General features: G+C 43.9%; 1 protein-coding gene across 2 annotated transcripts in view; it reads left to right on the top strand.

Annotated features, from left to right (window-relative positions):
* LOC142250999 (3-galactosyl-N-acetylglucosaminide 4-alpha-L-fucosyltransferase FUT3-like) overlaps positions 1 to 6,050 on the top strand; it is a 108,869-nt gene extending 102,819 nt beyond the window's left edge. For both annotated transcript variants that reach the window (XM_075323467.1, XM_075323466.1), the window contains exon 2: positions 4,932 to 6,050. In XM_075323467.1, the coding sequence (XP_075179582.1) occupies positions 4,941 to 6,029 (1,089 nt within the window). In that variant the 5' untranslated portion in view covers positions 4,932 to 4,940 and the 3' untranslated portion in view covers positions 6,030 to 6,050. The remainder of the gene's footprint in view (positions 1 to 4,931) is intronic.
* Positions 6,051 to 14,230: the final 8,180 nt, after the last annotated feature.

Raw genomic sequence — 14,230 nt, forward strand, 5'->3', positions numbered from 1 at the left:
ATTGACTTGTTCTCCACCTGGGCAAGTAGTTTGCCCAGGTCTCAACCCCCCCCCCACGACTCCCATTGTTAGCATGTTAATACCATTAACCTTCAGCAGACTGAAATTACTCCAATGATGAACAAAAAAGTGCTGGGGAGGTCTTGGGCATGCTTGGCCCTCAGCTGCACTTCCTTTCTCTATGTCTTAGATATGTTCCATGGTCCTAACCCTTAGCTCTCTGGTATTTAATCCGACAAATCTTTTTACAAGGGCATGTCACACAATATACAACACCTTTACAGGTGCAGGTGATATTATGTCTTATTGTGTAGGTCTTATCCCCCGTCGAATTGGTAAAGGAATTGCTTTTCACCATATTAGGGCAGGCCTTACACCGGCCACAAGGGTAAAGCCAGCCATGGAGAAAAAGACATGGATCGCACATCCCAAAAATACATTGATCTAAAAGCCGCTAGGCAAAAATTTAAATAGAACATGAGGTTCTTAGTTACCATTCTGATCAGACTGTATTAAGCCCACTGCCACGTCACGGCGAACCTCTTGAGTGGGTCCCTAATCTAAGGGTAAAGCCCCTTCATAGCAAGCCAGTTTCCACTGTTATTTTTACAGGGGTCAAAATGAGTCCGTATCAGGATGTCCTTCAAATTTTGCGTTACAGATAGTTTTCTTATATGGTTTTGGTCCACCAAAGTCTTGTTTGTCATTAAAGAGTTAAAAGCAAAAAGAACAGTGTAGCATCCGGTAAAATTGTCAGTAAAGGAAGGGAATACAATACCAGTCATATACTTCATTTTCTCTGCTATTGTTTATGTTTTAGAGGGGTTAATTCCCCTAGAACATAAAAGACTTGTGTGACAACAAGCCTAACAAAGCCTCGTAATACAGTAATGCAGTTTGTTGTCTCTGGCATCTTGTTCCTGTTCTGAGAATAAGGCCAACCTAAATGGGAGGGAGTAGGAGAGTCCATCAACCTCCGAAGAAAAAGATGACTATCAGAAAATGAATCCTCTACTTCTCCGTGACTTTAGTGAAGGTAAGAAAGCTTTGCAGTTACAACGATAAATATATTGGACTTACGAGCCTAATATTGACATTGAGAATTATTTAGTTTGTCAGGGACAGACTATACAGTAATTAATGGTATATATGTATACTTTACATTAATAATAAACTTTTTTTAAAGAGCTATTTATGTTTTTACATGAATATGTAAAATATGAATTTATGTTTTTACATGAATATTTTTCTTGGGTGGTAAACGCTTATTCTTACTCAAGGACAGGTGGAGATCAGATATTATCTCTCTCCTGTCCCTGCAGCTCCCCGTCTCCTTCACACTGTGCAAAGTGGGGGCAACATTTTCATTTTTTTCTGCGCCCTAAGGCCTCCTTGACACGTCCATGAAAAACGTTTGTGTTTTGCACGGCCGGGTTAAAGGTGCGTATGGCCCTTCGTGTGCTGTGATTTTGGCACACGTGTGTTCTCCGTGTGCTATCCGTGATACTTTATACTCACCTGTCCACACCACTGTTGTCACTGGTGCTGATTATGGATGATCGAATACTTCGATTATTCGGCTTCGCGAATATTTTTCGAATACCTCGCCACTATTCGATGCACAATATACGTCTATGGGAAACCCGAATAGTTCCAAATAGTTGTTATTTGGGTTTCCCATAGATTTACATTGTGCATCGAATATTCGCAATTAGTCGAATAGCGGCGAGGTATTCGGAAAATATTCGCGAAGTCGAATAATCAAAGTTTTCAATCATCCCTAGTGCTGAGGTCTCACGCGCCGGTACTTCAGAGTGTGCGGTGCGGTTATCTGGGAAGTCCACGACAAAGTCCCGACGCGTTTCCTCCCATAGATACCAGGGAATCATCAGGGGACATGCCCAGGAGGTCCAATATAGATACGAACTCCTCCTTGGGGCACCAGAGCAGTGGTGTGTGAGGGTGATACCTGTCAAGGACTTCCCAGATAAGTTTTCTGTCTTATCTTATTGTTGATAAGGCTTTTCTAATATTTTGGTGTTTGACCTATACAGGGTCTTTTTAGGGTCATTTAGGGTCTCCCGTCGGTGAATGGGGCGCCATAACCCTTTAGGGCGTCATACCCTCCATTGCTAGGTAGGGAGAGCTACCTTAGGGATATCCAGGGACAGCCCTTCCCGTCTCCCTTCCTAGCTTTTGTTATTATACTCTCTGCATAACCTGTTGTTTGTATTAATGTGGTTTTTGATCTTTTAATGTTTATTATTAAAAGTTAATTTTTAATGGGGATTAATTTTTGTTTTTTTCTGGAGAAAAATGGACTTGTCTCAATGTGGAACACCCGAAAATGTGTGTGGTCCATACGGACACACGGTCCTAGTGAAAACACTGTTGTGTGTGAAAACCCATTGATTCTAAAGGGTCTGCATAAGTCTGTGTCTCCGGCATGTATAAAAATGGTGCAATATGTACCGGAATCACTGATGTGTGAAGGGGGCCTAAGATAATGTTTTTATTGATATCATTTTGGGCCGAATACAATATTTTCATTGCTTATAATTGTATTCTTTTTCAGTGTTGCGGCGACTCAAACACAGCTGCACAACACAGCCATCATCTGCCGGCAAGAGAGCAGGCTCAGTTTCTGAGCCTGCTTCAAATAAAGGGACACTACATAAGATGTAAATGTATGGCTAAAATGTATACACCCCAAAAGATGAGCAGATCAGACAATATTCAAATTTATCTGTGTAATTTTCCCAGAAAATTCAATTAGTGAAGAAGTCATTCCCAGTAAATTGAAATGTCCCCTATTATTGGCAAAGTATATGCAATGTTTCGAGTACAGACAATGTGGACTTTTCTTTGTCCTGAAAAAAGGTGTCTTTGGCCAAAACGTTGCTAATGTTTTGCCAACTTTGGACATGATTAAAAATATAATTATTATTAGTTCTTTAAGAATGAGCGGCTATGTGAAGTCTATTGGATGAGCGTTTAGTGAGAGTTGCATATATGAACAGTAAATAATAGGCTGGAGCCGCAGTACAAGCTTTGGCTGGATGGAATACTGATAGCGGTCCTAGTAGGAACTCTGCGATTCCATTATAAGAGTGAAACTGATGAAATTGATTCAGCATTTGCAGTTTATTCCTATCATGCGCTAATGTATTACTGTTCCTAATAGAATAAGGTTGTCGGGTGCATATGAGGAGTTCAGCGTCTGATTGCTGAGGGAGGAGGAATGCCCCGAGCGCACAAATAATGAGAGTTTGCTAACATAATAAAGTGTTTCAATAAATAAATAACTAATGAATGGTCGCCATCTTACCACTCTGTTGGATAAAGGCACAAATTTTTGAGAACGAGTGTTAGTAATTCCATTATAATCTTTCTCTCCTTTGCAAAGTCTCCTTAAGGAGAATAGTGTTCCCCCGTGGTCCCCACAAAGCTTCTCATGAGCCAGATCAGACACCCCATACTTTGCACTGACGAGGGGCAAGCACCCCGAAACACCGTGTCTGCAAATTGGGATTCTGATCTGGCATATATATCCTAAAGGCCCTGTCACACACAGAGATAAATCTGCGGCAGATCTGTGGTTGCAGTGAAATTGTGGACAATCAGTGCTAGGTTTGTGGCTGTGTACAAATGGAACAATATGTCCACAATTTCACTGCAACCACAGATCTGTCAAAGATTTATCTCTGTGTGTGACGGGGCCTTTAGGGGTACTTTGCACGCTGCGACATTGCTAGCCGATGCTAGTGATGTCCAGCGCGATAGTACTCACCCCCGTCGCACATACGATTTCTTGTGATTGCTGCCGTAGCGAACATTATCGCTACGGCAGCTTCACACGCACTTACCTGGTCGGCGACGTCGCGGTGACTGCCGAACAATCCCTCCTTCAAGGGGGAGGTGCGTTCGGCATCACCGCGACGTCACCGCAACGTCACTAAGCGGCCGGCCAATAGAAGCGGAAGGGCGGAGATGAGCAGAACATAACATCACGCCCACCTCCTTCCTTCCATATTGGCGGCGGGACGCAGGTAAGGAGATGTTTGTCGGTCCTGCGGCTTCACACAGCGATGTGTGACGCCGCAGGGACAACAAAAAAAAAAGCGAATCAGCAACAGGAGCGACATTATGGAAATGAATGACGTGACACAGATCAACGATTTTTGACTGATTCATGCTCGTTCATCGTCGCTCTTAGGATTTACACATTGCGATGTCGCTACTGGCGCCGGATGTGCGTCACAACAACCGTGACCCTGACGATATTTCAGTAGCGATGTCGCAACGTGTAAAGTACCCCAAAGTCATATGCAAAGGATTGTTAAAAATACAGATTTGACTTTTAGGATCGCTACTTCCAATAGGTGGTGCTGCGCTAGAGTTTGTCTCCTTTCCTGGAGAGACAATTTGATTATAATCTTTGACATTCTGAAATGGAATTAGAAGGTGTGGGAATATAATATTTTACTAGGAGCTAAAATATTGGCGGGGTCCCTTAATAGAATAACCCTCTGTTTTGCCAAGTATTTAAAGGGATCGGATACGACTTTAAAGAAGGCGATTAATTTTATTATAATAATTAAATGATATACATATAAATACAGGATACACTCTTTATGACAAAATACAATATTTCTCAGCAGCCATGACATACATTACTTACAAAGACACAGTGGTATAAAATCTAACCAAGACACAATAGGATACACATATAGTTATATAAAACGCAGTATACACTCAGTAGGAGAAGTATTACTGAAGCGACAGAGGGTAAGGAAAGATGATTTTGTCATTTTAAAGGAGAGAAAGCCTTTGGGCGATTAAAGTTTATAATTGAAAAACCCCTTTAAATCTTGTTTTAATTCATTTTTTAATGTGAATCAAACATTAATTGTTCTTATTGCTCTTTACAGGAAAAAACGATGTTGTCAAACGTCAATCAATCTACAATCATCATAACCATCCTATTTTTCTCCATATTTTTTGTTTCATATAATTGGAAATACATTAACATGAATTTCCAATGCCCGAAATGTCAACAGTCAACAGTAATGCTAAATAAGGACGTTCAAAATGTGACATCTACAAAGCCATCGAGTCTTCCACCACCAAAAGAGACTCTTCTCCTGGTTTGGAATTGGCCATGGGGTGCTCACTTTCCATTAGATAAGTGTGAGACTGAGTTTGGGATTTCGGGGTGTAAGCTAGCCACAGATAGAAGTCTGTATAATGTGGCCGATGCCGTCATCATCCACCATGCAGATATTGGGGGCAATAAATACTCATTACCCCAGCAACCAAGAAACCTTGATCAACGATGGGTTTGGCTCAACCTGGAGCCACCACTAATTATCTCCAACCTGGACATTCTGGATAATTTGTTCAACATGACGATGACTTTCCATCATGATTCGGATATTTACACTCCATACGGTCATATCGAATCATTGAGAGACCCTCAAAACTTTACTATTCCAGCAAAATCCAAGTTGGTATCTTGGGTGGTCAGTAAATGGTATCCTGGTATTCGTCGTATAGCTTATTATGAGGAGCTGAGGAAACACATATCTATTGATGTTTATGGAGCCAAACATAAGCGATTGGACAAGGAAAATTTTCAATCGACGATAGCCCAGTACAAATTCTACTTGGCATTTGAGAACTCCATCTACCCAGATTACATTACAGAGAAACTATGGGTGAATGCTCTGGGCTCAGGGGCCGTGCCAGTTGTACTGGGAACCTCTCGCGAAAATTATGAACGATTTGTTCCAAGAGATGCTTTCATACATGTTGATGACTTCCCAACTGCAAAGGAACTGGCTGCCTACCTTCTTGAATTGGACAAGGATGATGAGAAATATAGGAAGTATTTCCACTGGAGATCACGATATAGGGTGCGTCCGCGGAAGGGATGGCCGGAAGCTTATTGTAAAGCCTGTGAAATTATAAAGCAGGGTCCAAGGTATCAAGTCATTCGTAGTGTGGCAAAGTGGTTTCTTGATGTCTAATAAAGAGGGTTTTTTTTAGTATTAATGTAACACTCCCAGCAAAATTGTGTTATTTCTAGAGCACCATGGACAGAACGCCTTCCCACAGGCTCTGCAATAGATATACCATAGTTCTTCATACTTACCACATAGTTTAAAGGCAACAGTTGACCTGCCCATGACCCTCCAGTAATTTGACTTTGACTCAGTTCACATTTGCACTGGGGTTTTGGCTACAAAAGGAAACACAGTGCAGACCTGTCGAACAACGGGCACCATATGGACGCTTTTCATCAATAATGGGAGTGTTGGGTTCAATATGGTGTCCATAGTGTTGATGGAAAGGCAAGTGCCTGACTGCCTCCATCATGATCATGGGTGCAGATAAAGTTGTCATGGCAGTCTTCTGTCTGCCATTTTTGTCCTTCTATGAAGCTCTGCCACAGTCTTGCAATACTATTCGATACACAATGTAAGTCTATGGGAAGCCCGAATAGTTCCGAATAGTTGTTATTCAAGTTTCCCATAGACTTACATTGCACATCGAATCTTCGCGAATAGTCGAATAGCGGCGAGGTATTCGGAAAATATTTGCGAAGCTGAATAATCAAAGTATTCGATCATCCCTAGTGCTGATGTCTCCTGCGTCGGTACTTCAGAGTGTGCGGTGCGGTGAATATTCATGAGCATAATGAGCGGGCCCTGAAGCAAGTGACAGCAGAGCTGAAGACAGCAGGTGAGCATAGAAAATCATTTTATTTCAAAGACACATATTTTCTCAGATACGTGTCACACGGATCACATCGGTAATAACATCAGTGCTGCTGGAGAAATATGGACTTGTCTCTGTGTGGAACACCCGGAAATGTGTGTGGTCCATACGGACACACAGTCCTTGTGAAAACACTGTTGGGTGTGAAAACCCATTGATTCTAAAGGGTCTGCATAAGTCTGTGTCTCCGGCATGTATAAAAATCGCGTAATATGTACCGGAATCACTGATGTGTGAAGGGGGCCTAAGATAATATTTTTATTAATATCATTTTGGGGCGGATACAATGTTTTCATCGCTTCTTATTATATTCTTTTTCAGTGTTGCGGCGACTCAAACACAGCTGCATAACACAGCCATCATGTGCCGGCAAGAGAGCAGGCTCAGTTTCTGAGCCTGCTTCAAATAACGGGACACTACATAAGATGTAAATGTATGGCTAAAATGTATACACCCCAAAAGATGAGCAAATCAGACAATATTCAAATTTATCTGTGTAATTTTCCCAGAAAATTCAATTACTGAAGAAGTCATTCCCAGTAAATTGAAATGTCCCCTATTATTGGCAAAGTATATGCAATGTTTCGAGTACAGACAATGTGGACTTTTCTTTGTCCTGAAAAAAGGTGTCTTTGGCCAAAACGTTGCTAATGTTTTGCCAACTTTGGACATGATTAAAAATATAATTATTATTAGTTCTTTAAGAATGAGCGGCTATGTGAAGTCTATTGGACGAGCGTCTAGTGAGAGTTGCATATATGAACAGTAAATAATAGGCTGGAGCCGCAGTACAAGCTTTGGCTGGATGGAATACTGATAGCGGTCCTAGTAGGAACTCTGCGATTCCATTATAAGAGTGAAACTGATGAAATTGATTCAGCATTTGCAGTTTATTCCTATCGTGCGCTAATTTATTACTGTTCCTAATAGAATAAGGTTGTCGGGTGCATATGAGGAGTTCAGCGTCTGATTGCTGAGGGAGGAGGAATGCCCCGAGCGCACAAATAATGAGAGTTTGCTAACATAATAAAGTGTTTCAAGAAATTAATAACGAATGAATGGCCGCCATCTTACCACTCTGTTGGATTAAAGGGTACAGATTTTTGAGAACGGGTGTTAGTAATTACATTATAATCTTTGACGTTCTAAAATGGAATTAGAAGGTGCGGGAATTTAATATTTTACTACGGTAGGAGCTAAAATATTGGCGGGGTCCCTTAATAGAATAACCCTCTCTTTTGCTAAGTATTTAAAGGGATCGGATACAGCATTAGGCCTCTGCCACACTCACGTGAAATTCACGCACGTGCCGAGAGACACGTATTTCCCCTGCGTGTTGCGTGCAGGTAAGTACGTGTCTCTGGTACGTGCGGGACACGTGTGTTCTACGTGTGCTATCCGCGATAGCACACGTAGAACCGGTAATTAACATACTCACCTGGTCCTTCCTGATGTCCGCGCTGCTGTCCGTGGTGCTGATCCTCAGTCTCCAGCCCTCCCGTCTCCCCGCTGCTGCTGCTGCCAGGCAGTGAAGTGAATATTCTATGAGATTAATGAGCGGCGGTCGGCAGCAAGAGGCAGCAGCGGCAGAGACAGGAGGGCTGGAGAAGGTGAGTTAATGTTTTGGTTTTTTTTCTCTGACACGTGTGTTTTCTCCGGCGCGTGTCACACGGGACCGCATCCACACTACACCCATGTGGTACGGGTGCGGGCCGTGTGACACCCGTGCTGCGGGAGAAAACACTGACATGTCAGCGCTTTGAAAAACGCACACACGTACAAACGCACACGGACACACGTTCCGTGTGGTTTTACATGTGTGTGCCTGCTACAATAGGGTAGCATTGCTGAACGTGTCTCCGTGCCGCCGGTACGTGTAAAAAATGACAAACACGTGCCGGAGGCACGGATGTGTGTTGCAGGCCTTAAAGAAGGCGATTAATTTTATTAGAATGATTAAATGATTACAGGAAATAGTGTAACATTACATACACTTTTGCATAGTATTTATCACAAAGGTAAAGTACTTACATTACACACTACATGAGAAAACAAAACTTCACCAGGTGCAACACATCATCTGCCCGGAAACATCAGGTGTGAGAAGCCAAAACAGCAAAGACAGAGAAACTCCTGGGATCCACACTGTGGTGAAATAGGTGTCCCCTCCACTGGTAAAGAAAGTTTCTGACTTGACTGAAATCTTCCCCAGTCTATATCTCACTTGAAAAGAAATTGCTTATATAACCAATTGTTACGCAAACTCTAAGGGGTACTTTACACGTTGCGACATCGCTACCGAAATATCGTCGGGGTCACGGTTGTTGTGACACACATCCGGCGCCAGTAGCGACATCGCAATGTGTAAATCCTAGGAGCGACGATGAACGAGTGTGAAACAGTCAAAAATCGTTGATCTGCGTCACGTCGTTCATTTCCATAATGTCGCTCCTGTTGCTGATACGATGTTGTTTGTCGCTCCTGCGTCGTCACACATCGCTGTGTGTGACGCCGCAGGACCGACATACATCTCCCTACCTGCGTTCCGCCGCCAATGCGGAAGGAAGGAGGTGGGCGGGATGTTACGTCTCGCTCATCTCCTCCCCTCCGCTTCTATTGGCTGGCCGCTTAGTGACGTTGCGGTGACGTCGCGGTGATGCCGAACGCACCTCCCCCTTGAAGGAGGGATTGTTCGACAGTCACCGCGACGTCGCCGACCAGGTAAGTGCGTGTGAAGCTGCCGTAGGGATAATGTTTGCTACAGCAGCTATCACACAATATCGCATGTGCGACGGGGGCGGGTACTACCGTGCCGCACAACGCTAGCATCGGCTAGCGATGTCGCAGCATGCAAAGTACCCCTAACAGGTTCCATTTGTCCAATATAGTATCCCTATTCTGAGTGGCGAACTGTTCAGATGTCAATTTACACTGGACAAATTCGTCACCGGATGAGACATGCCAAAAGCTCCTAGTTTCAGATGTTTTACCATACTATAAACACACACATCCTCAGTAAACATTGATAAGAAAACTATATGGTAATGAGTGATAACGTACTATAAACATTTATTTTGTCAGGCCTGTGCCACACTTCCGCAAAAAAAACGGACGTGTCTCACGTTCCGTTTTTCGGGTCTGTGTTCCGGTTTTTTTAGGCATTTCTCCGGTACGTGTGACATCCGTGTGATGGAGTATGCTTGCCGTGTGTGCGTGTGGAATGTCCGTGTATGCATATATGTAATGTCCATGTGTTGTTCCGTGTGTGTTGTTAATTGTCGTTGCAACATACCCGCTGACAGCCGACACAGACAGAGACGAGCGATGAGAATGAACTCTGGTGAACCTCACCCAACTTCATTGTCATACCACGGCTCTGTCTGTGTGTGCCATCCTGATTAGTGGACACCCATGATGGAATCACCGGTGACCGCTAATCCCCAGAGTCACTGAAGTTAGCGGCGACATTATCGCGTCCGTCACTCAGGTTACCCGCGGCTATCTGGGATCAGCCACTCGATACCGATACTCACATGTGACTTCATTGCAGATCGCACAGCTCACTTCAGTCACTTGGGCGACTCGCTGTCACAGTTGGAGAATCCAGCGGTGGCCGCGAGTAACCTGACTGACGTCATCGGTGATCGCGCGGCTTACTTCAGTTGCTGCTTGGAGGTGATAGAGAGCGGTCATTGTGCGTGGCTGCTCCTGTCACCTTCATGTAGCAGAGCTGAGAGCGTCGTGGGACATCCATGGATTACGGTGGACCTGGATAGGTTTATTGGTTTTATTAAAGTGGTGAACGAGGGTGTTTGTTTATGTTTATTATTCTAAATAAAGGATGTTTTGAATATGTGTGTTTATGTACTTTTAATAACAGGTTAATCATGGAAGTTATCTCGGGGAGACACCTGCCATGATTAACCTAGGACTTAGTGGCAGCTATGGGCTGCTGCCATTAACTCCTTATTACCCCGATTGCCACCGCACCAGGGCAATTCGGGAAGAGTCGGGTAGAGTCCAGGATCTGTCGCATCTAATGGATGCGGCAATTCCGGGTGGCTGCTGGCTAATATTGTTAGGGTAGTGGGCTCCCCATAACGTGGGACTCACCATCCTGAGAATACCAGCCTTCAGCCGTGTGACTTTACCATGGCTGGTATCAAAATTGGGGGGACTGCACGCCGTTTTATATAATTATTTATTTATTTTACTGCACAATATAGACATGCCCACCGGCTGCTGTGAGTGGTTGCAGTGAGACAGCTGTCACTCAGCGTGGGGGCGTGTTTGCCTGCAACCAATCATAGGCCCCGGTGGGCGGGGGAAGCAGGGAATAGTAGATTGAATAATGAGCGGCCGGCATTTTCAAAATAGTTAAAGCCGCCATAGCTTTTTCACAGCTGTTCATCACCGCGCTGGTGATCGGGGGTCGGTAAGTATGAGACAGGGGGAGATACAGACCGACAGACAAAGAAATATTGACTGACAACAACAGAAAAAAAGGGAGATTGAATGACAACCACATAAAAAATAGATTGACCGATATCGCTCACTAAAAAACGCACACAGACGGTATGTGTAGCACACGGACGTGCTACGTGTGCCGTCCGTGCAGGAATGAACTCATTGACTCTAGCGGGTCCGTGCCTGCGTGATGCCGGCGAAAAATGGACATGTCGAGCGTGTTGGAAAACGCACACACGTACTAACGACACGGACACACGTTCCGTGTGGTTTTACGTGTGTGTGTCTGCTACCATAGGGTAGCATTGGTGTACGTGTCTCCGTGCCACCGGTACGTGCAAAAACGTACCAAACACGTACCGGAGGTACGGATATGTGTCGGAGGTCTCACTAGAACTACAACTCCAGGTATCTGGAAAAATTACAGAAAAAAGCAAACTAATATGAACTAAACTTTTACAGTCTAATATCTTAAAGGGTTTCTTACAGACAGACTACTAATATGGATTCCTGATGGCCACTAACATATTGGAACTAGACTTCTGTCATGACCAGCACAAAACCTCCAAACCTGTAAAACCCACCCTTATTCTTGGTCGACGCAAAAAGGCACACCCACCACAAGATCTCTTTAGTGGACGGGGTCGTCCACAGCTTTATTATTATATTTCCTTTACCTTTTCTTTATTAAAATGTCTCTGTTAAATCTTCAACTTCTCAGAATATTTGAACCTTTTTTTTCACCATTTTTTTAACTCTGACATGGTGTGGCACTCCAGACTCCCAGAGGCCACGGTCGTTCATTAACATCGATTGAATTTACCGTCATGAAGGGGCTGGTGTACCCCTACACCATGCCCCAACCGCCACCGAACAAAAGAACAGCCTGTTCGACCCCGTCCTGCAAACCAGACAAAATTATGTTACGGCCAGTATCATTTAGATGCACGCCTTCTGACCCATCAGGCAAAGATTATCTCCCTCTAGCCATGCGTGACCCACAACTCATCGAACTTAGACCTCACAAACCGTGACGAGCAACCATTTATATCCTGCGTGTTTTCTCAATGGCCATCGCATCTCTCTCCCCCTGTCATGTGACTCTCGGGGTTATCTCAAACCAAGTAATAATAACCTCAAAATAGTCGTCACCCAAACCACTCTGCTGACTTACATTGCCCCTGATAGCACACATTTCAAATACAGACCCAAATCACCTTTCACGACACATCGATGTTCCCAAAACCAAAAACCTTTGGCTCTGTCCTATACGCGGCCCTCTGAGCAGCCCAACATATGTACAACTGGCCCAACAACCAGACATTGGGCCAGCGGTGACCTATATAAATACAAACATTAACCTAAGACTTCGGGGCTTGCAACTACTGCAAAACATTATGACTTCCATCTACCAACTCATTTTTTCTTGGTCCAACATATTTTACTAGGTCCACCAACAAGCCCGCTCTGTATGCTTAGAGTCAATTTAGAACAACGGGTCACTTCATGCGGGGTACCTCGATCCCCGTTAGGCACTCCTTAAAACCATGGAAAATTGAAAATGCAAAAAGACCATCAATGTACACTAAAAAATGTCCAACCATCAAGACGCCTTGCCGAGTAATTCATAACCGCCTCAACAGAGCACTCCGGGCCAGACACCAAGTTTAATATAATCCAAGCACCTAGGTCTGTCTTGGAGCGCTTAATTCGAAACCACCATTTCGTTGGTAGCTAGGACAACATTATACACGCTGGTACCTAGGGCATCATATGCGCTAAGCTACCCACCCTGGCCCTTGATAACGAGCCACTTCCTCCTGCTGCCTCATGAATTCTCTTGTAACATCCCGCATGTCCTGTAAACAAAATGGAAGCTTAAACCCGCCATCTTCTTTACCACTGTCGAATATGGGGCCCTTTGGGACATCAGCTGTTGCAAATAGCGAATGATGTTCTCCTAAAGGGAAACTGTGTCGAAACTACCTTACCATATGTGTTCCAAGTTGTTACTGCACTGATGATCTTACCAGGGTCATCAATTGTTCCTCACGTTACCCCATATCACCTAAGGGCATGCCCAAAAAATTTCCTGGGATGCCTCTGGCAACAACTGATGAAGTTCCTGCCAAATAAAGCAAAGAGAAATCAGCACATTTATTATGGACACCTGTGACATGTCTAGTGTGAAACCAAATATATAATAATGCTGAAGACAGTGGAGAATTAAATGCCGAAGCAATGCCAGCATGGGAAGAAAACTGGGCATGAGGCTGTCTACCACCTAAACTGTTGACAAGCTATGAGATCGAAAGCACACCTTTATTGTTTCCGATAGCCTGGTGGCCCAATAGTGCCTAAAGCATTCGTAAACAAGAACAGCTCCTTGTTAGGTACCTCTACTACCTGGCAACACATGTGCCCGTTGTAGTTAAAGTGAAAACACACCACACTTCCAAACTCTCTCACATGGAGCTTGCAATACAAATATGGTGCTCGTGTCTCCTAACCCTTCTCATCGCCCAGGACAAATACGCAAAAAACTTGACCCATAAGCATGGCCCAGCACAAAAAAACCAAGAGGTCCACAGGGATTGCATTTGATTTAATGTTAGCTTAGGAACAGTCATAAAACCATCTATCAATCCCGTAATCCTCTCAATTCTTGGCGTTAAGAAACCTGACAACCAAGCCCGCAAAATCTAGCTTGATATCCAAAAAAGTGCGGGGAACCCGGGGAAGGATAACCGAAACGCTGCATTAATAGGAGAAACAAACGAGGAAATATTCACAATGGAAGATGTCCTTGGCCACAAACCAAATTCACAAGTAGTGTATGGTTAATCTAGACCTGGTTGCACACATGAGAGGCACATTCCAAAACAGAGCTGAAAATCCCCGTCACTTTTGTGACTATGAAGCCAGGTGTACAGTCCACAATGGACAGTTCTTAGGTGCAAGGACTTTCTATAGGACATATAAT

Source organism: Anomaloglossus baeobatrachus, chromosome 9 (assembly GCF_048569485.1).
Source record: "Anomaloglossus baeobatrachus isolate aAnoBae1 chromosome 9, aAnoBae1.hap1, whole genome shotgun sequence".
In the NCBI taxonomy this organism is placed as follows: Eukaryota; Metazoa; Chordata; class Amphibia; order Anura; family Aromobatidae; genus Anomaloglossus; species Anomaloglossus baeobatrachus.